This window comes from Haematobia irritans, chromosome 4, assembly GCF_050003625.1.
Source record: "Haematobia irritans isolate KBUSLIRL chromosome 4, ASM5000362v1, whole genome shotgun sequence".
NCBI classification, from domain to species: domain Eukaryota; kingdom Metazoa; phylum Arthropoda; class Insecta; order Diptera; family Muscidae; genus Haematobia; species Haematobia irritans.
This window is the reverse complement of record NC_134400.1, coordinates 793,310-819,513: the sequence shown is the minus strand read 5'-3', so window position 1 is coordinate 819,513 and position 26,204 is coordinate 793,310. Positions and strand designations below refer to the sequence as shown.

General features: G+C 32.4%; 6 protein-coding genes and 1 long non-coding RNA gene across 22 annotated transcripts in view; 2 read left to right on the top strand and 5 right to left on the bottom strand.

Annotated features, from left to right (window-relative positions):
* Nucleotides 1-92: 92 nt before the first annotated feature.
* Nucleotides 93-2,393, bottom strand: MsrA (methionine sulfoxide reductase A). Of its 8 annotated transcripts, none has more exons than XM_075304732.1 (4): nt 2,234-2,393; nt 1,313-1,494; nt 864-1,124; nt 93-803 (listed from the first exon to the last, which is right to left on the bottom strand). In XM_075304732.1, exons 1-4 carry the CDS (start codon nt 2,285-2,287, stop codon nt 569-571), a joined length of 732 nt encoding a protein of 243 aa, XP_075160847.1. In that variant the 5' UTR covers nt 2,288-2,393; the 3' UTR covers nt 93-568. The 8 variants fall into 8 exon arrangements, with proteins under 8 accessions (XP_075160847.1, XP_075160845.1, XP_075160846.1 ...); XM_075304730.1 differs by having other exon boundaries at nt 1,301-1,494; nt 2,234-2,392; XM_075304731.1 differs by lacking the exon at nt 2,234-2,393 and adding an exon at nt 1,994-2,134 and having other exon boundaries at nt 1,301-1,494.
* A 1,389-nt stretch (nt 2,394-3,782) lies between these two features.
* LOC142236744 (uncharacterized) lies at nt 3,783-5,555 on the bottom strand. Of its 3 annotated transcripts, none has more exons than XM_075308018.1 (2): nt 5,417-5,555; nt 3,783-5,360 (listed from the first exon to the last, which is right to left on the bottom strand). In XM_075308018.1, exon 2 carries the CDS (start codon nt 4,723-4,725, stop codon nt 4,138-4,140), a length of 588 nt encoding a protein of 195 aa, XP_075164133.1. In that variant the 5' UTR covers nt 4,726-5,360; nt 5,417-5,555; the 3' UTR covers nt 3,783-4,137. The 3 variants fall into 3 exon arrangements, with proteins under 3 accessions (XP_075164133.1, XP_075164132.1, XP_075164131.1); XM_075308017.1 differs by having other exon boundaries at nt 3,783-5,366; nt 5,417-5,554; XM_075308016.1 differs by having other exon boundaries at nt 3,783-5,108; nt 5,180-5,482.
* A 64-nt stretch (nt 5,556-5,619) lies between these two features.
* On the bottom strand, nt 5,620-6,253 carry mex1 (midgut expression 1). The gene is made up of 3 exons (XM_075308020.1): nt 6,093-6,253; nt 5,701-5,929; nt 5,620-5,647 (listed from the first exon to the last, which is right to left on the bottom strand). The coding sequence occupies exons 1-2, from the start codon at nt 6,143-6,145 to the stop codon at nt 5,728-5,730; spliced, it is 255 nt and encodes an 84-aa protein (XP_075164135.1). The 5' UTR covers nt 6,146-6,253; the 3' UTR covers nt 5,620-5,647; nt 5,701-5,727.
* A 94-nt stretch (nt 6,254-6,347) lies between these two features.
* LOC142236746 (uncharacterized) lies at nt 6,348-10,992 on the top strand. Its single transcript, XR_012722177.1, has 2 exons — nt 6,348-6,517; nt 10,441-10,992. It is a non-coding gene; the product is annotated as an uncharacterized LOC142236746 (long non-coding RNA).
* On the top strand, nt 8,861-10,091 carry yellow-k (L-dopachrome tautomerase yellow-k). The gene is made up of 3 exons (XM_075308009.1): nt 8,861-9,197; nt 9,270-9,404; nt 9,460-10,091. Exons 1-3 carry the CDS (start codon nt 8,916-8,918, stop codon nt 10,063-10,065), a joined length of 1,023 nt encoding a protein of 340 aa, XP_075164124.1. The 5' UTR covers nt 8,861-8,915; the 3' UTR covers nt 10,066-10,091.
* LOC142236742 (BAG family molecular chaperone regulator 2) lies at nt 10,288-14,178 on the bottom strand. Of its 6 annotated transcripts, none has more exons than XM_075308011.1 (5): nt 13,975-14,178; nt 12,952-13,499; nt 12,469-12,489; nt 12,225-12,367; nt 10,288-10,796 (listed from the first exon to the last, which is right to left on the bottom strand). In XM_075308011.1, the coding sequence occupies exons 2-5, from the start codon at nt 13,185-13,187 to the stop codon at nt 10,414-10,416; spliced, it is 783 nt and encodes a 260-aa protein (XP_075164126.1). In that variant the 5' UTR covers nt 13,188-13,499; nt 13,975-14,178; the 3' UTR covers nt 10,288-10,413. The 6 variants fall into 6 exon arrangements, with proteins under 6 accessions (XP_075164126.1, XP_075164125.1, XP_075164127.1 ...); XM_075308010.1 differs by having other exon boundaries at nt 12,952-13,473; XM_075308012.1 differs by lacking the exon at nt 13,975-14,178 and adding an exon at nt 13,888-13,903 and having other exon boundaries at nt 12,952-13,473.
* Nucleotides 14,179-17,792: 3,614 nt separating this feature from the next.
* The window catches only part of CrebA (Cyclic-AMP response element binding protein A), a 150,563-nt gene continuing 142,151 nt past the window's right edge, over nt 17,793-26,204 (bottom strand). For both annotated transcript variants that reach the window (XM_075304234.1, XM_075304235.1), the window contains exons 2-6: nt 23,169-23,382; nt 21,434-22,092; nt 20,906-21,373; nt 20,703-20,846; nt 17,793-20,637 (exon numbers count right to left, since the gene is read on the bottom strand). In XM_075304234.1, coding sequence (XP_075160349.1) covers nt 20,443-20,637; nt 20,703-20,846; nt 20,906-21,373; nt 21,434-22,092; nt 23,169-23,382 — 1,680 coding nt within the window. In that variant the 3' untranslated portion in view covers nt 17,793-20,442. The remainder of the gene's footprint in view (nt 20,638-20,702; nt 20,847-20,905; nt 21,374-21,433; nt 22,093-23,168; nt 23,383-26,204) is intronic.

The following is a 26,204-nucleotide window of genomic DNA, read 5'->3' as shown; positions in this document are numbered from 1 at the left end:
AATGATCTAGCAACCAATTCGTAAAAATTTAGCCAAAGGATTTACAAGAGCTAGCTTTCTAGTATTCTTAACACCTCCCAAAAATATTCAAATTTTACGCTTTTATAAGGCATATTTTGGATATATTTTTATTCGTTACGATAGTACCTTTTGTGTTTTTTGAGCGAAAATTAAACATGGTTTAGGATAATTGAGTTTAAAAAATAACAATGTATGCTATTTCACTAAACAACGAATGTAGTCGCCAGCAGACCTTTTTTGTTTTGCTGTTTTGACAAATTTTTTCTGCTGGTCGTATTTATATTTATTAGATAAATTCAACTTAGACAAAAATGATATAATTCATAAATGAAAAGGTATCCATATTGTGTAAAATAAATATGGATTTTTTTATACATGAAAATTTCCATCACAATCTTAAAGTTGATCAAAAATATTGACTTTTTTCATCTTTCACTTTTATAAATGACATATATTCATATAAACATGCACATGGACATATTTAGGACGTGTACTTTTTTAATTTAACATTTATTGTGGAACAGCCTGTCTCATCTACTGAGTTATATCAGCAATATAGACCTTGACCTTCATTCTTCTCAACATAGTAGTTGCAGTATTCTTTTTGGGTAGGGGTTAGACCCATAGAATCGACTTCTGCCTTAAATTGCTCTAGTCCACCAATACCCGATAAGTAACCATTCAATTTGGTTGCAACATAGGAAGTCTGCAAAAGCTTCGAGTTCAAATTCAAAGTCTCGCATAGATCTCTATGCCCCTGTAAGCGGTACTTTTGATGATAGCTATGGTTGAAAATAAAAAATTTAGCAGAATATTTTAATAAATATTTGGTAAATACTTACTCCTCAGCTGGATAAAAGGTTGATTTGGCTCTAATTTCTGTTGTTATAGTTTCTGGTGCCCTTTTTATTTGTTCTTCTTTTTTTGATTCCTCAGCAATTTTTTTCTGATCATCGTCGTGATACAGAATTAGGGACATGTATTGCCTTTTGATTGGTGTGGTGAGGCCATACTCGTGATTATTCCAGAAAAGTTTGAGAAGCTCTTGGAAGGAAATCACTTCTGGGTCGAAATCAATTTCAAGTACCTCTGTGTGATCACCTCTGAATATATAGTAATTTGTTAGAAAGCAGAGAAGAAAGTGTTAGCAGCAAGAGTGAAAGAAAAGACAAGCATAGAAGACAGATTTTTAAATAATGGGAAACGATTTTGGATAAAAAGAAATGAAACAAACAAAAAACCATGTTAATTGCGATCGGTTCTTCCTCTTTAAACTTACAAATTACGGTACGTTGGACCATCCTTGACTCCTCCCGCATAACCAACAGTTGTTCGGATAATACCCTTCGTTCCACCATATAAAGATTCAGCTCCCCAAAAACAACCCATTCCAAATGTAGCCGTTTTGAATGGTTTATCCAGTTTATGGACCGGACTTATATTCAACTCCTTTTGTTCATTTCGCACAATACTCTGGAAAAATATATGTAAATCATCAACATACCTTCACTACTACATTCAGGGATTATTTTTACGAAAATCTTAATAACACTATTGAACGAACTGGAATTGCAAAATGCAAATTCATTGAAAAATGCACTCGCATCTCCATAAATACACATCGCCAAAAGCGGAATGAAAAAGATTTTCATTGCCAAAGGAATGAAGCACCAGAGTTCTAAGAAAGATCGATTTGCAATGAGACCGACGGGGCTCGTACACACAAGTTGGCGAAGAAGATGAAAAGAAGTAAAATTACATATTATGTACTAATACATATGCACAAAGAACAAGAGAACTCCATTCCCTTAAAATTGGCGTAACAATACTCTTTAACCTGTTTCGGAAAGGTCAAGATAAATGTCCATCTTGTCATTTTCTATTACGTATTTATTGAACATATTGAAATTACTGAATTTATGTTTACTTTATCCTTTAATCTACCCGGGGCCATTATATTTTTACCACTGACCCCAAAACCTCTACCATCGAAACGTATAAAGCTGAGCAAATTCCTGAACATTACTAATCTAATTTATTTGTTGTGCAAATTGCGTCGATTATTATTACCAACTGACAATGAAATTTTACGATAGAATAGTATGGCAGCAGCTGACTAGCTGTGTCAGTTGGCTGTTGACATTGAGTATTCGAGGAAGTGCCATTGACATTGAAACCTTTATTATTAGTAACCTTCTTTCTCTGTACTTACCAAATCTTTGAGATGTGGGGCATTGATATCTTCTGGACTAATGGAAATAGACATTTTGAATTAATTGAAGTTAACTAAACAATACTCTAAAACTTTCAGTTCTATTAATGCGAAAAAACTGTTGAGCTATTTGCCTATATTCACGCATTTATAGTCGGATTCTCTATCGTTTGATTTAAAACAGGCAGATTCTCTCATTGACGAGAGAACGCTTTTTTAAAGATACTATTTAAGATTGCTTTTAGAGCGTTGCATGTAGAAATATTAGGTTGTACCTGAATAACCCAATTACTAAGATTTCACAAATAAAAGTCTATTCGGTTTTTGCCACACTAACATCAAAATATGTGTGGAAATATAAACAAGGAATCATACATATTTCTATCAAAGGCCTAGAGGTGTCTAGCGCAACAACTAAGAAGAAATTCGAGTACTCATTTACAGACCAACCTATTATTTTTACACAAACCAAAATTTATGTGCGAATTTATAAACGAGAGAAAAGATCTTGAGTTATGGAAAGCTTTGCCTATTATATTTTCGACTAGATTTTTTTTTTTTCATTTTGGATGTCGCGAGAGAATGGGAAAGTTGTTCAACTGCCATGTGCTGAGCAACTACGATTCAGAATTGTTTACAAACAAAAAATGTATGAATGAATGACTTCTTAAATATTTTTCTATATTGTGGCAGTTGGCTTGACTTCAAATAATACAAATTTTTAGGGATTTAATGGTAGAATTCGTTTTAAATTAACCCACTAATATATAGGGGAGCAACTAATTTAGTCAACAAGTATTTGTCGATACCTCTTATCAGCATGCAATTTAATTAGGTTTTTTCCAAAATATTTGGTTACATACCAGTTGTTTTTTATTATATGGGAAGTTATCTACTCTTATTTTGAGCAAGTGAGAAGCTCGCATCGAAAGTACGCTCTTTTTGTATTATTGTAATATGGTGATTTCCACGATGATAATACTATTCATATTATCTAATCGTGACAAAAGCTATCAAGCGACATTTGAATAATGTATATTGATGTTAATAATGGCAGCTGAAATGTAGAATGGTATAACGCCCACAACTGGTTAGGTTTTCGTTTTATATAACATTTTAATTTACCGTCAAAAATTTTTGATGATTGTAAAAAAAAACTATTTTAAAATCTATTCGAAAAATCTATTTTTCACATAAGACAATGTTGACTTGATGTCAAATTTGATTACTAATATTTCTAAAATATAAATAAGATTATTAAAAAAATCAAAAATACACGTTGTAGGCTTAACAAAGACAATGTGGATACAGTATGTGTTTTTTTTACACGTGTATTCTTTGTAAAGGTAACATGGGCATTGTGAATGTGACTAAAATCACCACATTGTCAACAAACTAGTATTGCAGTAGTATGTCTGACATCACGAATTTATCCCTCATGGAATGACATTCAATAGGTATTAAAAACATTGGGCGAAACAATTTTGTTGGTCATAAAAATACACAGGATAATGATTAAAATGTTAATAAATCAATGGGACTACCAACATACATATTATGAAATATTTTTTATTTGCAATCTTAAATAATAACACTACGTAGGCTATATATAAAATATTTTGCTTGCCAATTTCAAACAATAAAATTACTAAATAACTTAACAATTAATAAAGCACAATAATAAAGTCATAAGAGGTTGGATGTAACTAATAAAGCATAAATAATCTATAAGGGTGTTAAGTGCGTGTTCCTAATGCAACATACACATATTACTTAACAACCGTATGTAAAATATGGCACATACAAAAATTGCACGTCTTGTTCCATACTGATTTGTAAAATATTTGCATCAGAACCAAACCTATTGCATTCTGATGCCAGATGTGATTAGGGAATATTCAGTTCTATATGCGTAAAGATGTGCGCACTGGTTTTTTATTTAGTGCCATTCGATCCTGTCTGCGTTGCAAACTTTCCATACGTAGAATTGCTTTTTTTAGGAGTCGCGTTTGAGGCGATAGGTCCTCCTTTAAATTTGAAGTTCTTCTTCTTGGTTTAAATTCATTGGCTTCATTTTCAACAAAGAGTTTTTGCCTTCTAGAACCTGCAAGGGCACGTTTTGGTGTACCTTCTAAGGACACAGATCCTTCAATTTCTGTAGCAATAGCTTTCTTTACATCATTTGATTTTGGTAATGAGTTACACAATGAAAAGAATTCATCTTGATCCGGCGTTAGGTCATCGTGGCACTTCTTTTTTCTTGAATATTCCGGATTTGATTCCAAATTTACATCATTTGATTTTGGTAATGAGTTACACAATGAAAAGAATTCATCTTGATCCGGCGTTAGGTCATCGTGGCACTTCTTTTTTCTTGAATATTCCGGATTTGATTCCAAATTTGGTGTAGAACTAATAAATAAATTGTCCATTAGAGAATCTAAAGCAGTTTGATAAAATCCACTGGCCTCTGAATTTTCACAATATGCCATAATTCTCTGTTCTGTTTATATAAAGACGTTCCTTCTTGGATTGGTGCAATTCTAACACTGTGAAATCAACTAGCAAATTAACAAAAAAAACTGGCAATTTTAACTCTTCGTGATCAGGTAGCAAGATGCTAGTAAATGAATAAAGGATCCTTTGTTTACAAATACCTATACCGCTTCTTAAGTAGATATTCAACAAGAGAGAATGGGACACATGCTACGAAATTCATGATATTTGCCAAGTAGATACGTTTATCTGAGGGTTGTTTCTATACATATATCATTCACATACATAAATACTCGTTAATGTACATATGGAAGCCATATTTCCTCAAGAACGACATAACTCGAAAATCGACATTCACGAAACGATTTATTGTTAATTCCTATTAAAAACAATGGTGGAAAGTATCCAGAAATGCTTTTAAAATTACACAGCAATCAAAGCTTGAATTACTTTACGTTCCAATGGTCAAAATCCATACTTTCGCTTTTATCTTCTAAATGGATAATTTCTTGCCTTCCCAATGGAACTAGGTGATACGTTTGCATATTTTCTGTCACTATTTAGTTGTTTTTCAATTTCGAGGTGTGACGATCTTTATGTATTGAGGTAAATAGTATGTATCCTTGAAGTTCTACAGCTGTAAAAATACATTTATCTATAAACAATGATCGATCTGACTGTATTTACCATCCTGTTGTTTTATGCAACTTAGATCTATGAGATTTTCACATACATCCACTCATTGGCTGCCATATATGCTGTTTTAAAGCGATAAGAAAAAAATCCCCTCGATTGGGAAATACTATTGCGATTAGATTAAATTTTGTTTTTGCTTTCAATACAGGTGTACTTGTCGAATCCAGATAAAGCATACGTAGTAAAAAATCTCCTTTCAATATGGCAATTTAGTATGCTAACCTACGATCAATAATATTTTATTTACAGCTTATACGTTAATGAAATGTACATACGAATTATGGATTTTGAAATATATTGCCTTAATTTAGGGGTTTAAACAAATCTCGGAAATTTTGGGGAGCTTGCTGAATAAGTTTTTCAGTCATTCTTTGGCCTTCATCTGAACCGCCACTATCCTTGTGATAATAGACTGTGAAATAGACAATGAGACCAATTACAACCAGGAGGACCACAGCCGAGCATATGAAACCCATTAGCATATTGCAGGCACATTCACAGCAACTGAAAATAAATCAAGAAGAATTCTTTAAAAAAAAATGCATTTGGGAACCATAGGAATTAGGAACGGCATGATTTCAGTTTCCAACATTTTTGATGGTGAAATATATATGAATTGCATTGTTGTTTACAAACTATATACATGATGAGACATTGCTTTTCTTACCAGCATAAAACTTTTCCTGGACATTTAATTACTTCCCAACAGGCTTTACACATTTTTATATTTTTTATTTCTTTTTTTCTCGTTTAGAAATGACTTCTTTCTCAGTGTTCGATTTTAATACTACTGTCTGACTTCACACCTACGTTCCATATATGGTTCATGTGTCGTCTGTTATTATCAGAGTATAATTTTCAACCAGTACTGATAATTTTTTTTTAACATTTTCAATTGCATGAGAGCAGGTTGCGAACGAATCAGACAGTCACTGGTTTGCAGGTGGTAGAAGGCAGGTAGGCAGTACGGACTCTGTTTGCAAAATACACCAATACAACTAACTTGGCCGTTATCTCTAAAAGCCATTCTGTTTATATGTGGGTTGAGGGGGAGCAATAAGACTCATTAAGAGACGAACGACATGGTTAAAGGTAAGATAAATCAAATATAATTGTTATGATTTTTATCATTTTTAAATTTGCGAGAGTGAAGATTTAGAGCATTTGTTCTAACACAGATTGGCAAGGGAAATTCTTTTCGTCATGAATGATTCATTATTTATACTTCACAAATAAAGACATACAATCAACTTATTTATATGTGACCCTCGGTTAGGTTAGGTTAGGTTAGGTGGCAGCCCGATGTATCAGGCTCACTTAGACTATTCAGTCCATTGTGATACCACATTGGTGAACATCTCTCTTATCACTGAGTGCTGCCCGATTCCATGTTAAGCTCAATGACAGGGACCTCCTTTTTATAGCCGAGTCCGAACGGCGTTCCACATTGCAGTGAAACCACTTAGAGAAGCTTTGAAACCCTCAGAAATGTCACCAGCATTACTGAGGTGGGATAATCCACCGCTGAAAAACTTTTTGGTGTTCGGTCGAAGCAGGAATCGAACCCACGACCTTGTGTATGCAAAGCGGGCATGCTAACCATTGCACCACGGTGGCTCCCATTGACCCTTACAGACTTACTTAACCTAAAAGTAATATAAATCTAAAATATTTACAAACATATTCAAAGGAAATGAAAAATCAATTTCACATTTAGAATTCAAAACATTAATTTCCTTTAAAGATCTAATCAATGGTTCATTACATGGATAGTTACATCTATGAAGAGAAATTTTAAAGTATTCTGACTGGGACATTAAAAGCAATTTTACTTAGAAGAAGAGGGCAATCTATTTTTCCATTGATCAAGTTATATAAGAACATTACAGAACTTTTAGCTCATCTATTCGCCAACATTTCCAAATGTATAAGTCTACAACGTGCCTCATATATTGGAAGAGGATCTGCAAAATTAATATTCCTGAGCGTAAATGTAATAAATTTCTTCTGAAGTCTTTCAATTCTATCAATGTGAGTGTTATAAACAGGATTCCACACTATAGACGCATACTCAAGCTTAGAGCGCACAAATGAAGAATACAAAACTTTAAGAGTTTAGGGATTGCTAAACTCGCTGCAATTTCTTTTAATAAATGCCAAAGTTGTATAAGACTTTTGCAAAACATAATCAATATGAGAGTTTAATTCCAATTTCGCATAAAAATAAACTTTGATTTACTTATAGACTTTATATAAACTTTTAAGTTTTAGTTGTTTTATTTATTTATTTTCGATTTAGGCCGATTCGTTGATTTTGGATACTATAAAATTTTCATGAGCTCTAGAGCGAACTACCCAACTAAATAATTGACGAATAAAGCATTATATCTAATCTGAATTACTCATACCATTTCGATGTGTGTCAAGCGATTAATCTATAGAGAATATTATATCAATAAAATGGATCATAGCATATAATTGTTAAATAGCTTCTACTACTGTATTGTACTCCAATATTTAATATCGAAGCTTCCAGTGTATAAAATGTTGATGCGTCAAACAAACAATGAATATTTTCGAATTTTCAACAAACATGGTGCTGTTAAAACATTTTTTCTCCTGAGCCTGATAACAAATTTAATTAAAAAAACATTCATTTTGTTTAACAGTAGTTTGACAAAAAAAAAATTATTGTCTATTGAAAAAGGACCACTATTATTGTAAATGTTTGAACAATTAGTTGTATGAGCAATTATATTTGTTAGATATTTTGGCATTTTTGTAAATACTTTAGTTTCGCTGTAGTTTATTTCCAAGGTATCAATTGATTAAATAGATGATAGAATTGAATTGATTGTGTATAATGTGAGCCCTAGGATCAAATGTGAGAAATATTGATCCTAGGGCTCACATTATACACACACACACACACACACACACACATATATATATATATATATATATATATATATATATATATATATATATATATATATATATATATATATATATATATATATATATATATATATATATATATATATATATATATATATATATATATATATATATATATATATATATATATATATATATATATATATATATATATATATATATATATATATATATATATATATATATATATATATATATGTATGTGTGTGTGCGTGTGTATAATGTGAGCCCTAGGATCAATATTTCTTCTAAAGATGTCTTTAACGAACCTTTGTCTGCTATGTACCCCAACACCTATTTCATGTACTAGTTCTCTTAAGAAAGTGGCATGAGTAATGTTACTTTATTGATTATTATCGAATAGTTATTCTCTACTCTTTTTCAAAAAAAAAAAAAACACTTTTTGCCAAGATCATCACAATACAAGCATAGCATTTCGTATGTTCCTACACGTATGCATCTACAAATTATTATGCACTATCTTTCAATAAGTCATTAGTGGAATTTTCTTGTCTCTGTTATATTTAACGATATGGTTTCCATTGGCTCAGTGCTATGTATTTTATGTTGTTTCGGAAGAAGTTGGGCTTGGCTTTTGGCTCAGTGTGGCTTAAATGAGTCATACCGTGTACTGCACTTGTCGACCCATTTTGCAAAAGTATTTCTTAGTATTACAGTAGAAAGTAAAACCTTTCCAACTCTAATCGAAACGCAATGGCCCGACAATTATTTATCCAGCTTATCCCCTATACTCTACCCTCACAGGGACTCGCACGCCAACGGCTTACACAAGGAATGTGGACTTATACAACAGGTATAGGAAGACAAATGATTTATTTACATTCCATTGTTACAAAGTGGTTAAAATTTATAAATTTTCTCGTAGGCAACGTGGTCTCAAGTTGACTCGCTATCACGCCTTTGGGTAATGGATATTGGGTGGCCTGGGTATAACGAAACTGATAAGTTCAAATGCAATCCGAAACTTTTAGTCTTCGATTTAATCCGAAATAATATGGAGGTTTTTATTAATCATCCAAAAAATGTATTAGCTACTAAGAGATTTATATTTTAAGGTTTTACGTATTGACTGTGGAAGATATATACGTTCGGATGGTTTATCAAAAGTGCTCGACATTGGGCTTGGGCCACGGGTGTCTCCATGTGGTAGTGAAAAATTTATTTATTTTGTCCTCTCTGACGATAGCCAATTATATGCGTACGATATTTTGGAACAAAAATGGCATTCTAAGCTATTAAAAAGTAAAAAATATTCAACAATACGTGAATTTTTGCCCATTAAGCCAAGAGATTTAACATTTAGCATGCATGGTGATATTATTATATCTGATGAAGATGGCAACTTATATACCGCACCTAATGTATTTCATAATTCTACATTGCTTTACACGGACACCATAGAGATGCATCTTGTTGGGACATTACTCGGTCCAACCCGTGGACTAATGGTCGATCCCTATGGGGTACTGTTCTATGTTGTTACGAAATTTGGTGCCGTTGTGCGTTGTGAATATATGGAACACATAACCACTGAAGACAGTGAAATTATCCATATGACATCAAAAAATATACAACAGATTTTCTTTGGGAGTGGGGGATCCGTGTGGTTGCTATCCGATAGATGGCTGAAACCACAAGATCAATGTACATCTGGTTATTAACAATAAAGAGTGATCATCACATTTTACTTTGTCTTTCTTTTGAATATTTCATTTATTTTCCAATTATCGCATTCAACATTTAAAATTCAGTCGTATACCATAGAAAAGCAATATAACAAAATACACAAATTTAGGGTAATAAATTCAGGGAATTTTCGATTTAATTGGTGAAACAAATATCTTATTGGCTATATTAAGAGTACATTTATATTAAACAGCATGTTAATGTGGCCGCCTTGAATCCCAGCGGTTTCTTTATTGGCAGATAATACAATTATTGATTTTGTAAAATAAAAAAATAAATCTAAAATAATAATTATGAAGATGACTAAGTTGAAGCGTAAAGTCTCAATGATGAATAATTTGTTTATTTAGATATCCCATCAAAGCTTGTAAACGTTTTTTGATGTTTTTCTGATCGTCCAGAGTACAGCCAAGGAGAACACTTTCAAACTTCTTGTCTACTGGACCGGCATCCATGTCTATGGCATCCTCACTATATGTTGGCAAATTTCCAGTTTCGCTAGCACTGCAACAGGCATTCAAATACATCTGACACTTTTGGCGCGATAGGGTTGGATCGCCTAAAGTTATCATCATATCTATGAGAGCATTAATTTGACTCAAGGAATCTTCTTGCGATTGGTCTCGCACTGTACGCACATGCAATTCAACTGTAGAAAGACGCGAGTTCACACGATGAATGTAACACCCAATTTCTTCACGTTCGGCTGCAAAAAATAAATAAAATTAATATCCCATAAATGGAATAGAAAAATTACTCAAAAAATAATGCCTTGTTCTCGTCAATCGAACGAAACCCTATTCGAAAGCTGTCACTCGAATTCGAATTGATTTGGGTTATTCTATTTTTAAAGTTTATATACGTTATATGAGAATAAATTATAAAAAATGAGTAAGTTAAAATTGTTTGGCTTGAAAATTCATTCAAATTCAAATACAATATAAATTTTTACCAAGGACTATTAGGGAAGGAACTTTCAAGTTATCGACTGATTGCATTTTTTTCGTGGTATGTATAATTTTGATAGTCACTATTTGTTTATATTCAAATATATTTTAGTAATGATATGAAGTATTTCCTCAAACTATGATTATATGTCATTGAATAAATGAGTAGTCTCCTGACTCGCGAATAAAACATATATTTTAATTTCAATGGGATCCCAGAACATCAAATTTCATACATGCGAGCATGTAATAATGCAAAAAAAAAAGAAGAAACAAAACAAAAAAATATGTATATATAACGTTATTGATACAACATTGCTGGTTCAATTTTTCATATAAGATTAAATAAATAAAATAATAAATAAAATAAATATTCTGTGTTCTTCCCATCTACACGAATTTTATCTTTTTGAGGTACTGTAACAATGAGCATACATTGAAGGTTTCACCCCTTAGGAGAATGTTGCTAGCTACGTCAATTTTTATCTGGCAATTGTGAAAAATAAAAATTCTAAATAATATTTCATACAAACAATTTTTAAATATCCAATTTGCTTTAAAAAGATGACAGAAAAGTATCGAAAAATGGTCCTTATAATTAATGGTAAGAATTACGTAAATTACGTAATTTATTCTTGGGAATTGTAACATATTTCCTCATATTTCGATGTATATATCTCCAGATTTTCTCTGTTTTAAATTTCCTTCTAACAATACTGAAAGTACCATCCTTAATGTGCCTTGACTCCTACTGGCAGCAAAATATGAAGTCACTTGTGTTTCGAAATAGAAGATTAAAAAGCCTTTCTTTCGTTTGGAATACGAAAGAAAGCTTTCGTATGAGATAGGGGGTATATTTCTATTACTATTCTTGTATGGTTTTAGCATTTTAGTGCCCTTGAATTACCTGTGCACTCAGTTCATAAAAAACGTGTTAACAAAAAGGAAAATCATATAATACAAAATGAAAATTATCCCTAATTATTGAGAGAGAATATGCATTTCTCTTCAAACTTGAGTCTAAAATATAATTAATCAAAAAGTCGTGTAAGTCGAAAGTAGACTTTAAATTTAATTCCGGAATTGAAATCCATTCATCACATTGCCTTTATGGCTCACACATATGTATATGGATTTTCCATAGCTGTCTACCAATGTTCTATTTCATATATTCTTTTGTTACTTACATTCGGAGAGATTTTGCATCAGATCATTGCTTTTTATTAGGTCTATGGACATCAGCAAAAAATCACGTTTTTCTTGTAATCCAAGAGCGTCCTTTCGAAACTTCTCCACCCTAGAGTCCAACTGATCCAATACTGTTACGAATCTGCAAAAAACAACATCAAATGAATAAATTCATATTCTCAAATATTAGTGTGGCATCATATCATAATATGAAAAACGAACATTCAAAATTACAATAATTACCTTTCATTTAGATTGAAAGGTCTGCCGCATTTTTATTATATTCGGATTCGAATGGATTGTAGGTTTGATATGTGGAATACATAGTGCAAAATAAGTACATGAATAACAAAAAGAAAAAATATATGAAGTGTTCAATATAAGTATGCAATCAAAATTCTTCTAAAATACTAATAAAGACATCTACATTTGTTGTTTAAAAAACGTAGTTAATAAAAAAAAGTGGATGTGGTTTATAGTGGCCTTTTTTGTTATGTTATCCATATTAGGAAGTAATTGTGGAGGGGAAAAAGCCATTGCTTGAAAATTTTCAACAGATTTTTGTAAAGTAGTGGGTGTCACTTTGACGTGTTTCCAAGATATTTTTAGTTTTGCTTTGAAAACAAAGCGCAAAACGATTGCATTTACGAACAAAAACCTGTTTCTATTCCAAAACTTAAAAAGACAACGAAATACGTTGATATTATATCCAATTAGAGTAACCACCTGTCTATCACTCTATCGTCTACATGGCCCCCGTGGTTGGATGAGCCGCCACCGCTGCCAATGCCTGCAAAAGGCCGAGGAGATCCCATATGGATTCTGTTAGAGGAATCCATCGAAGATTCTGCGTGTAGTCCGTGCAAATAATCAAAGTTCATAGACGACTCCGATTGATAAGGCACGTTGGGATTATCTGAATACTCCTGAGGTGGTGGTACAGGAGATGGGTCAATTTCCATTTCTTCCCCGAACTGCTGCAATTCGTTGTATACACTTCACACAGACACTAAAATGTTACTCGAGCTCTTATGATCAGATCCGTTTATCTCTACTACTGTTTACAGTCTATTACTAAATTCAATCGCTTTCGTCTTTCGTTTTGAACCGAAGCACTGCGAAGCAAAACCTATGTAGGTGGGCGGCTATTCACAAATGCTCGTTTACGTTACAGCAAAATTTGTATTTTTATCAATATTCCCAAACAGCTTCCGGAATTATGTGGAGTATGAGGTTTAATAGATTTATCTGAAAAATACGAAAATACACAGATTCTTTTATTTTATTGTTACCTCTCTATCTCGTCACGGTTTGCGGTGTCTCTGCTTATGTTTCGAGAATTGTTGGAGGTGTTTTCAGCTTCATCACTTTGCCCAAACAAATGATCCCACATTGCATTTATATTGGACGCAACATTCTCTCCGAATCCGCTACTACTAGATGCACTATTATTATGTGTTTCGTTATTGGAATCATCCAGACGTCTTCGTTTTCTCAACTTGCTAAGAATATTATCGAACATTTCATTGCCAATATGGAATCTTCAAGAAAGTTCTCAAAGCAAACTACGATTTTTTCAAATATTGTATTTTATTTTTGGAAATTTAGCTACTTTTAAAATTGCAAAAAATTATTTCTTCTAGAAAATTTTTGCACACTCACACAAACGCGCTCCGTCAACTCTCAGAGTATAAACAAAGCACCGCTACCGACTGCAACCAACACGAATGAAATTGTGCAAATACATACTTCTCAACAACTTCATCCATTTGTTGGCAAATGCTCGTCGCCATATATATCGACAATAAATGCCTATTTTTTTGTTATACGTGGAAAGGTTTCTTTTGCATTTAAGACCAAAATGGTTTTGGAAAAAGATTTAATATAAATATTTGTGGTATTTATTCTCTTAGATTTTGTCTATCGGCTGTTTTCAGTCGATTACTTTTTATCTACGCTTCTTCGCCTCTTTCGGTTAAAAGTAGTCTAATAAATGTTGTCAGCTGATTGTTATATTGTTATTCTTATTGGATGAATAATTGTACAATTATTGCATTATAAGAGCTGTTTACATTGAAAATATTTTTTTATGACTTGCCTGTTCGCATTTGCAGAAAAAAAGGAAATGTATATATACATGTATTTGAAATTTTTTGCACAGTTTTGATTACTTTCAATGCAGTGAAAATTTCACACATTGTCTCAAAAATATGTGTAAAATTTGTTATACATTTTATATTGGCCTAAAGGCTTGGTCATTTCTACAATAAATATAAATAATAATAAATCACTAGTATGCGAATAGAGCTAATGTGCTTCGTACCCCAATAAATACAAGCATTGGAGAAATGCTTATATTCAAAACGCATTCAAAGAATTAGATTAGAATTCAAATTGCGAAATTGTTGAGAAAATCGCGTTCGCAACAAAAAACAGACATTACCCTCAACAGTAGAATTCAAAACCTTATGCTATGTTCCCACTGACTCGTTTTCCTCATTCTCTTTTCCAAAACATTTCACCGTTCACACCGAGTTGAGATGTTTTAGTTTGACGGTTGCCATGGAATCTCGAAATTCCCATTTAATAATCCATTTTAAGGAATACAAACTTTGTGAAAATTTGCTATGGTATAGCAAATCAAGTTATCATGAAATCTGCAACAAATATGTATAATTTTATGGCTTTTTTACTGATTTAGTTTCCACTTTAGTGAAATTTAGCGGCTTAAGGTGAGTACTATGTTCGGCTTTTTCACCAAAACACTTAAGTAAAAGTACAAATATATTTATGAAGACTATTGTATTTTGATCGAGTCTTGCCAAATAATGGATGGAAAAGATCTAAGGAATTGATTGCAAATAATTTTATCTTTCTCATCAAAATATAATCATCTTCATAAATATATTTGTACTTATAATTTAGTGTTTTGGTGAAAAAACCGAACATAGTACTTACCTTAAAATCGTAATTTTTTCACTAAAGTGAAAACTAAATCAGTAAAAAAAGACATAAAATTATACATATTTGTTGCAGATTTCATTATAATTTGAGGGGGGATAGCCCAAAGCACATTTTCACAAAGTTTGTATTCCTTAAAATGGATTATTAAAGAAAAGTAATCGTGAAAAAATGACGATTTTAGCGGCTAATGGTGGGTACTATGTTCGGTTTTCGAGTTGAAAACCACTTTATTTTCGCGACTAATTTTCTTTAAATAATCAAAATTATAATTGATAACAAACTTATTCCTGTAACGTCTTGTCGAAATCTAGAGGAACAAGAAACTGCGCATCAATTGAGTCAATTTATCTGCTTTGTGTTGAGCTGTTTTAATAAAGTAACCACGAAAATTTCAACGCGAAAAGCGAACATAGTACTTACCTTAGGTTAGGTTAGGTTAGGTTAGGTGGCAGCCCGATGTATCAGGCTCACTTAGACTATTCAGTCCATTGTGATACCACATTGGTGAACTTCTCTCTTATCACTGAGTGCTGCCCGATTCCATGTTAAGCTCAATGACAAGGGACCTCCTTTTTATAGCCGAGTCCGAACGGCGTTCCACATTGCAGTGAAACCACTTAGAGAAGCTTTGAAAACCCTCAGAAATGTCACCAGCATTACTGAGGTGGGATAATCCACCGCTGAAAAAATTTTTGGTGTTCGGTCGAAGCAGGAATCGAACCCACGACCTTGTGTATGCAAGGCGGGCATGCTAACCATTGCACTACGGTGGCTCCCTTACCTTAAAGCTGAGTACTATGTTCAGTTTTCAAGCTGAAAACCAGTTTGCTTTCATCGTTACTTTTTTTAATTAATTAATTTAGAAATATAACATTATTTGCAATCAATTCCTTGGATCTTTTCCATCCATTATTTGGCAAGACTTGATCAAAATATAATCGTCTTCATAAATATAATTGTACTTTTGATTTTGTGTTTTGGTGAAAAAACCGAACATAGTACTCACCTTTAAGGTGAGTTTAATACTCACCTTATATTGGGAATAGGGTATGTTGTTCGGGGTAAATTCCAAACTAGGTGGGTTCACATTCTAAAATTGACGTGTTTTGGAGGAAAACTTGTGTTTTGAACTTGTTTTTTAGTATGGCGAAAACGACTCGTTTTGAAGTGCTTATAAAGGTGTGTACTATGTTCGGTTTTCGAGTTGAAAATCACTTTATTTTCGCGATTACTTTTCCTGAAATAATCAAAATTATAAATGAAAACAGACATATTCCTGTAAAGTCTTGCCGAAATATAGAGGAACAAGAAATTGCACATCAATTGAGTTAATTTATCTGCTTCATATTGAACTGTTTTAATAAAGTAACCGCGAAAATTTCAACGCGAAAAGCGAACATAGTACTTACCTTAAAGGAAAAACATTTCAAAGTATTACCACACTAAAGTAGTACGATTGTGTCTTTTGTAGAAGTTGCTACGCAATCCATGGTGGAGGGTACATAAGATTCGGCCTGGCCGAACTTACGGCCGTATGTACTTGTTTACTGATTATATTTTCAGTTTCAATCAATTTTTTAATTGGATTGTACTGAAGATATTGAGTACTTATTTAATTGTAACGAGTACTCAAAAAATTAGCCAGTAACGAGTACTTGTAATCAAATACTCGTTACTCTCCCAACACTACTGGGTATTACCGGCAAAATGACAGAGTGAAGAAAAAGTATGCGGATTTTATAAAAAGAAAGACTATTTTGGAAGTTTTCGGGTAAGTAATAATTTAAATTTTAAGTTCAACTTTGTATTATTATTAAAAGATCATATAATTCAATATTTGCGTTTGATTATAAGGCGTATCATGTTCACTGGTTTAAATATCCCATATTGCCAGCCTAAAATTTTTACGTCCAGCCAGCCTAAAATTTTAACGTCCCCCGTCTAAAGGTGGGTATTAAGTTCGAGTTTAGCCGCTAAAAACATGATTTTTTCACGATTACTTTTCTTTAATAATCCATTTTAAGGAATACAAACTTTGTGAAAATTTGCTTTGGGCTTTTCCCCATCAAGTTATAATAAAATTTGCAACAAATATGTATAATTTCATGCATTTTTCTTACTGATTTAGTTTTCACTTTAGCGATTTTAGCGGCTAAACTCGAACTTAATACTCACCTTAAATAAGAAAATTTGTCGAGTGATGTGAAAAAATGCACACAGTGGAATTATGTATAAGGTTAGTTATTTCAGGCTCAGTTAGACTTCAGTCCATTGTAATACAGCAGTGGTGAACTTCTATCTTATTGCACAACGGCATTTCTTCAAACTATGATTATATATCCTTAAATTAGTTATTCTGTATTCTTCCCATCTACACGAATTAATTGTTCCTCTTTCTGAGGTATCTTAACAATGAGCACATATTGTAGCTTTCACACTTGGTATTGATATGGGGAAATCGTCGTTGCTCACATATATGTAAATTAGGTTATATCTAAATTTGAATCGATTTAAACCAAATTTGGCGCACTTTATGATACCGTCAATTATATTGAGCATTATTACCAAAGACACCATGAAAAAAATTAACAAACGATAGTTGATACTTTGCTGCTTTCAAGTATTGAATTACTCCAATTGCACTTTATTTTTGAAATGTTTTATATACGTATATATTTGGGTAAGTATTTATTTGTTTACACTTGTATATGTCTATCGAAAATACGCTATTTACAATGTTTTGTTTTTTAAATAAATTATGTTTCTCGGTTTCTTAATTGTTTAAAAACGCTTCTCTTAAATATGTAACATGGTGATCAAAGATAAAATAAATACGTTTTTGTTGTATATGTAAACCATACATAAGTTATGCAAATATCTAGTGGTATAAAATTGCACACAGGCGTGACAAATGTATCGCTCTTATATTTTCTTCAAAATATGTAAAATTTTTATAAAAAATATTGCGCCTCGTTTTGCAGAAAACAAGAAAAAAAATTCGCGGAATGCGGTTTGATTCTCATTAGTATTCATAATTAGAATAGTATACAGTAAACAATTTATAAAGTTAATTTCATTTAAGAATTGCACATAAGTTTTCATAAACAATATATTGTCTATATTAACAAAAAATGAAACAAAAAGACGAATGTCGAATGTCAACTAGGTACATTACTGTGTATTTTTGTTTATTCTTTTTGTATAAAAGTGGTCTGACCATATTACAAAAATTAGACGGAAGATTGAGAAAGGCCCCATATGATGGCGGTACTAAAAGTAAGCTTGTTTTGACCTAACAAAAAAATCATTTTGCTAAAGCAATACACGTACAAAAAAATTTAATATAAATTCTTCTAAATTGAAAAAAAAATTGACTTAAAAACAATGACTTTGTCTAGGCGGAAACTACTTACAGATAGCCGGACATACACAAATGTATGTATTTTTAAATATGCAAATATGCTCAAAATTAAAGCGAGTATTGTATAACTGATGTAATACATTAAACAAAACTCGCTCACAACACTTAACATTAACAGAGTAACACAAAACAAAATATGTATATATATTAAAAATAGAATTAAATATCATCAATTAAACGGCAACTACAATTTGACTATTAAACAATTTGCTTCGATTCTTCGTGATTAAATTTAATAAATTCTTAGGTTTACCTAAATCGAAATGCTACAGCTTACAAGTCGAATTTTTACATAGATATATAAATATAAAATAAGTATTTCTATTAAAAAAGGAAATCTAGAAGACAAGTTGATGTTAGATGGAAAGTTGTCGTCCCACTTTCCTCTTTCTTTCTACACAACGAAATATATCTCCAGAGGATCATGATCTTTATTGAGATGACAGGGAAAAAGCTATAGTAACACCAATGTTGCACACTCTTTTTATATAAATATAACAATGCTTATAAACAAAAACAATAAAGCTTTTAAGCCTCCTAGGCATAACTCTTTGAGTTTCTAACTCTTACAATTGTAAGCAATGTGATTTGAGGTTTCGCTCGCAAATCATTCATTTATTCATTCTGTATATTTCGGCCCTACTACCATGGCTACAGCTTTAGATTTGTGTCAGTCTCAAGATATTTTAGTATTTTAAATTTTTTTACATTTCCATCTGGTTATTCCTACACATTTAGGAAAATCATCAATATCTCCTGGAACTAGCGTTTATTATTACCATTCCATTATGAACCCGCCTTATAAATATCGAAATCAGTACCGATGCGGTCAGTGCCAAAACTCTGTCATGAATTATATACGATGGACGATATTTTATCAAAAATACAACCACCCGAAAAGCAATGGAGCAACCTGGTCTAAGTGGAAACCAAATCCCCTTTATAAGGATTTGGTTTCATCCTCTATAGCCTATAACCGAAAAAGCATAAAGCAAAATGAGGCGTTATGATAGCATTTCTAGTATCAGGCGGTATTGATGAATTTTCTTTGGATGTGTTTAAGTATAAAAAACCCTTTAAAGAATTATTTACAAAATAAGCTTAGCGAAAACAATTTATAGTGGCTCGGAAAGACTTTCGCCTAATTTAATTAATTAAAACACATGATTTGATTTTGTCAGTGGGGAGAATGTAAATAACAAGGATTATATGTCGGAATGTGTGTTTGAAAATCAATGCATTATATATACAGCACATAATGTACCATAGATGCATAGCATATATTGGGCGGACAATTTCAATATTTAAAACAACAGGTGTGTTTATTCATGTGTGTGTGCCAATTATCATCTATTATTTTCAGCACTATAAAAATACGATCGAAAACAAAGGGAAAAACATTATTAAAACATAACGTTATTCTGTTTATAGGACTTAACCAAGTCAAAATCAATTTCCTCTCTCTCTCTTTTCTTGAATATATCAACAACTTGGTATCTGAACTTAATTTCTATGTGTGTTAATTGGCATGTAGCGAGGCAGTCAAACTATTATTTAACGTTTCAATATTTGGACCTTATCCAAAATGCTATCAATAACTTAAAAAGAGATGAATCAAGAAAAATCTAAGAAAATCTAAGTAAAATATTAAAAGAATTATGTATGCAAACACTACACCCTATCTGTATGTATAGTCGGAATGTTTGCTATGAGAGCCAATATATATGTTGGTGGATTGTGGGCGGGTATTCTGGAATGCTTTAAACAAAACTGCTAAGCTGATTTTTTCTGTTCATATTGTTATTCCCATTTTCTAGGATCTATACAAGTCTTTAAGACTTTTTGAGGTTATGTTTGTTTACAAGAGCTTGTAATTTGTGCAATTGACTTAGAAGGCCAGCATTGGAATCTTCTAAAGATTTGACGCGCTTTTTGTAGTCGCTGTTTTCGTTTACAAGGATCTCCACTTTACGTTCCAATTGATCCATATACTCCTTCTTCTTGCGCCTACTTTCCTGGGCAGAAATCTGCAAAATCAAAATGATGTTGGTGTTAATGAGGATAATATTTGATGTGGATGAGTGAAACTCACTTTATTTTTAATTTTTCGACGAATTTTCTTCAACGATTTTTCTTCGGCTTTGGTTAGAGGAAGTTTTTGTGGTATGGGATAACCTTCAGCTAATAAGGTACGTTTCTCCTCTTCAGTTAGCAATAGTGTGCCTGTAGATCCCTTCTGTAAAACAAACGCATTAATGGTGACCTGAAGACTTATAGTAATTTCAGTGAACTTACCGGCTGTGAACTTATTAAAGGTGTATGTATGGGTTGGCGGGTAGTGCCTCCATTTGTATGCCGTCCAATGCTTACGCTGGAACTTGAGCTGGAGGTTGTGGATGATGCAGAACTATTAGTATTACGTCTTATTGAAGTGACTGTTAGAATTCCACTAGTTGGTTGATTGATCGTCGTTGTCGATCTAATAGTTCCGGACGAGGTGGGCGATTGTGGTGAGAGCATATGTTCTGGCGTGAGGTTACCTTCGGAGCCATCACTAGACAGTGAAGAAGGTGGTGTTAGAGGCAGGCCGTAAGTTTTTGTAATCGAGGAACCTGATGTGACAAATGTACCGCCACCATTGGACGTTGTTCCTTCAGATTTGATGGTAAATTTCGGTATGATGACATTTTGTGCTGAACTGAGGATAATTTGTTGGGACTTGAGCAGGTTTTGTGAAGACGGTGTTAGTTGGAGGCAACCATCCTAAAATTTCAATTCGATTGGTGAAATAGATCTGTTCATAAGGGTGAAAAGTATACGTACCTTGTGTTCAAAAACGAGATCCGAATTTGTAAAGGCTGCCATATTGGCCATGGTTAAACTAAGCGTACCACCACCATTGCTGTTACTGCCTACATCCCCTGTTTCTGGACTACCGGGACAGCTAGAGTCTGGAGACAAAGGTTCATTTTTGATACAGGATTCATCAATCTCAATGTCTGAGCAAATATCGGGCGATTGACTGCCTTCTCTGGATGAAGTACTGGACGCACAGTCGTTTTCCATGATGGTCGAATTGAGCTCCACTTGAGGTAGATATGGTTGATGTTGCTGCATTTGTGTGGCGGGTTGTTTGCTCATTATTTTATTTGTATCTGCAGATGTGGTAGAATTACTCTGGTAGGACTCTATATTATGTAGGTTCAGTGCTATAGGAGTGCTTGCCATTTTACAGACACTTCCATACATATTAATGTTGCTGTTAGATGATAACGTGGAATATGATTGACTTGACATACTGGAACCAGCGGATGACACTGCGGACACCATGGGATTTAATGTGGGACCTGCTGTTCCTGTGTGACTGCTATGAGACATTGAAATTGTCAAACATTTCGGATCTATAGTTGCACTGCTCAAACCTCGAACGTTACTGGTAGCTGTTTTCAATGAAATGGCTGGATAACATTCATCTTCCATATCTGCAAAGATAAAATGATAATATTCTCTTAAGACAATATTCCCATGTGCATATACCAAAAATATGGAGGAGTTTTTCATTTAAATCTAATCATTGTAAATTACCAACCTTTTTATATTTCATCTTCATTCTAGAAACGTAGTAAAACCAGTCTGTTATCTATCTTTGTTCGTCCGAATGAAGAAAAAAATTCTCGGAAAATTTTCTCGTTTACATTTTGTTTCTACTATCTCTAGTTAATTAAACAAATAATTTGAACAGTTTCAAACATTTTTTGCTTGTTTTCTCTCTGAAAGAGTTGAAATGAGAATAATAATTGCATTCTTGGGTTCTATAGTTAGGCTCCATTGGGAGATTTCATAAACCAAATTTATATAACCAAATACCTACTATTAATGACACCTACTGTCGAGTTTGGTAAAGATTATCAAACACCTATATACTGGATCATTACTTATTTACTTTTTTTATATACGTAGAGATGTATATAAATTGAATTGCTTCAGAAATATTAGAATAATTGTACTGTTTCATTTTTTATTCCCTTTATTTCAACTCAAACAGGCGTCATTCGAGTGAGCGCACTTGTGCTAATATTAAATTTATGTCGTATTGACATAACCGTTAGCAGTTGTTGGCACATCATTGTTTCAAGAAGACAATCCATAATGGATATTCTCAATACATATTTTTTAAGAAACATTAAAGAATACTACAATGAAACGCAACAATAATGTATCGACGGTATTCGATAAATTTCTTTCCGCACACAAGAAAGAACCCTTGATTAAAATGATTATTCTATGTGTAGTGAAGGGCCCCCAACCATGCTATCGTTATAATATTGTCTTGAAAGATTTTTATTTCGTAAAAAGCGTAATTGAATGTGGCGAGACAGACCAGTAATGTCCTCTGGTAATGTTAAAGTTTTTTCTATTTGAGGATATGAACCCTATTTTACGGTATATACAAATATCTAGTATAATCAAAAAATGGAAAAGTATTTTGTTACAATGATTTTTGAAAAAATGACTTATTTGTCGTGTATATTTAAGTAGGTTTTAATATAGGACTTACCATCCATTTTGGTGTGAAGGCTATGAGGGGATTCGGGTAGAGAGTCACCATCACTGTTGAGGCTATAAGAATGTTCGGATTTGATTGGTAGGGTACCGTTGAGTAACGCATCGGATATTAATTTGTCGTTGAGGATGACAGCTGCATCCTTCACGTCCCTTTCTAGAAACCAATCGTGCATATCACTATCCGTTGATAGTTTTAACGAATCGGTCTGAAATTAAACAAAAAAAAAATGATACATATTCAAATTATCGGGTTCAGTAACAATATCATTTTTGTAAATCAAGCAAGGATATACTCGTATATCAATTGAAATAATGGATTTTTATCAGCTGATTTAAAATTACACATTATTTGTGGCTAATGCTGAATATCTTTTAGTCAAACTAGAAATTAATTTTTTTTGGAAAGATGTCTGCTAAGAAATTCCTTTGAATAATCATATAGTATATGATTTTGTAAATTCTGTTCAATGTCAAGTATATATTCACGTGTAATTCATTCACGTTATCTTATCATTGCAGTTGTTGGAGTTTCTATGCACTCTACACTCTGTATAATGGCATGTGGAGAACTTCTTATATGCCTGTAGCGAAACTTTGTTGTTAATAGGCAGACTTTTGTCTTTTTGTTAATATTGTACATAACAATATTGTTATTACTAAAATATTTGACCTATACATATGCCAAGAATGTTGGTCCGCATTTCATAATTTTAATCTAACAAAATCTCAAATTCAAAGACTATTTTATATATTGAATTCCATATCAATTGTTCTTTTTTTTTGATACCATACATATTTAAAAGTTAACTATCTTTTAATACCTTTTGGTTGAGAGATAGGAATATTTGTTTATTTAGATTTCGCAGTGGAGGGCATTTGATTTCTCTATGCGGAATAGTAATACATAATAATATTTTTATTATTAAATATCATATTATGAATTAGTTTTTGTATTTCTTTATTTTTCATTTCATGCGATAAGATTTGAGTGGGCTTTTTTGTTGTTTCCTGCACATTTAAGTTATCATTTAGGAAAATTTTGAGCATTAAGTAGTACGTGGACGTTGGGGTTAATAGAACATTTTCAAATTCCCTACAAGTTTATTAATCTCCCTTATATAATGTGAATCGAAAACAAATTCGGACCTAGGAAAAACTACGCCTCCCTAATGTTCGAACTTATGAGCTAAGAATAACTGAATATACCGATGACCATAGAAGTTGGCGTGCGCCACTACCTCTCAAATCGGTTGTCTTCAATATAGATTAACTTGCGACGGTCACATCTGATAAAAGGATTTTATTTTCAGACAAGATAAAAATAAACTGAACAATTGTTATTTTGCCACCACGAGCCATCTAAAAATATGTGCCTACATACATGAATTGTAGATTGGAATAAAGGAAACATAGTATTGAAAAATAAGTATTTTTATAGGAAAGATTTCGAATGAATATCGATCGAAATTTAATTACAGTGTGATAAGATTAGGCCATTACTTAACAAAAATTGGTGTCATTTTTTACCAGAAGCAAATTGGAAATATGTAAACATCCTTTTGATAAAACATTGCATTTTTGATGGTAGTATGACTATGATAATACAGTGACAATCGTGGTCGTCCAAAGTTTTGTCCGCATGTGGAAGGTGTCCACTTATAAGAAGTTAATTTTAGAGTGATTTTTCGGGATGTCCAAGTTTGAGAGGTTTGTTTCACTGTACATGCAGAGAAAAAACATGACTTTGTTATAAACTTGCCCCGAAAATGTAGATAATCAAAATGATCTACATTATCGTATAAAAAATAACTATGAACATTTAAATTTTTCGCCGCAAAAGCTCATCAAGTTATTGATGTTCATTAAATTATTGCGTGCAATATAAGTATGTATTTTGCCTTTAGTATTGGCCCAAGCAAACGATTTTGTGTTGCTTCAATATTTTGACCATAAATATGCTTCTTTTACCAGTGCATTGTAATGTAGTGGATAACAAAACAAAATGCCTTTTCTATCAGTGTAATTCTAGTCAGCACATATACGCGGATAACAGAAAAAGTAACTGTAAATGTACGAGTATACATTTATTTATTTTTGCCAACACACTATAATTGTATGCAGCAACAGCAGTAGACAACAGCCAAAACAGCGTGTCGACTCAACTTGGCCAAATGAAATGCGTAATGTTTCTGGTATTTGAATGGAGGTCGTAACAGTGGTGCTTCGTTTGTAGGAATTTCGATACTTTCATTCCGTACTAAACTAAATCGACTTATAGTGGTTAAAAATATTTAAAGTTATTAGGGGTTTATAAGAAAAAAAAGGGCTATCACGTTTTCTTATTATAAAAATATTTCGAGCTTGAAAAAACATGAATTTATTATTCTAACAAAAGGTCGACCAAAAATCAAATAAAAAAACTAATCATAAAAATAATTCTGTATGGATTAGTTAGAATATATTGTTTGCTCATATCGCCCTTGGTAATGTTGCTGAAATGTACCCATCCCATAGAACTTGCCCTTGCGAAAGTAAACAACATATTAATTGCTTTCCAATTTTAATCTAGGTTACTTTCAAGTTTATTTGGTAATGAGAAATTTTGCAGAGTAGCACATTCATAAGTAATAAAAATTATGTTAGCATCGCTTCTCAACCATGCTTAGTGTGATAAAAAAATCAAAATATCGATATTAAATAATCTTTCTCTAAGTACAAAGTTTTTGCCTTAATAGCTTCTATTGATATCCTGGTAAGAAAACCCAATAATAGATCTTTTAGATAATACTAGGTATTTATGTTTTCAACATGACTTCATGCTAAATTTCTATGTTGTTTTGATATTTGGTAAAGCTTAGATTTTCGACTTGGTACATTTTAGAATGATAGTAATGATATGTTGAGATTTGTATCATACCACATAGAAGTATATAAATAGTTGCAGTGAAATGTTTTTTGTTTTACCTATATGTGTGTGAGTTGATCGCCTGTGCACAGTTAATACCCGTAATAACCAACCAGCCAACCA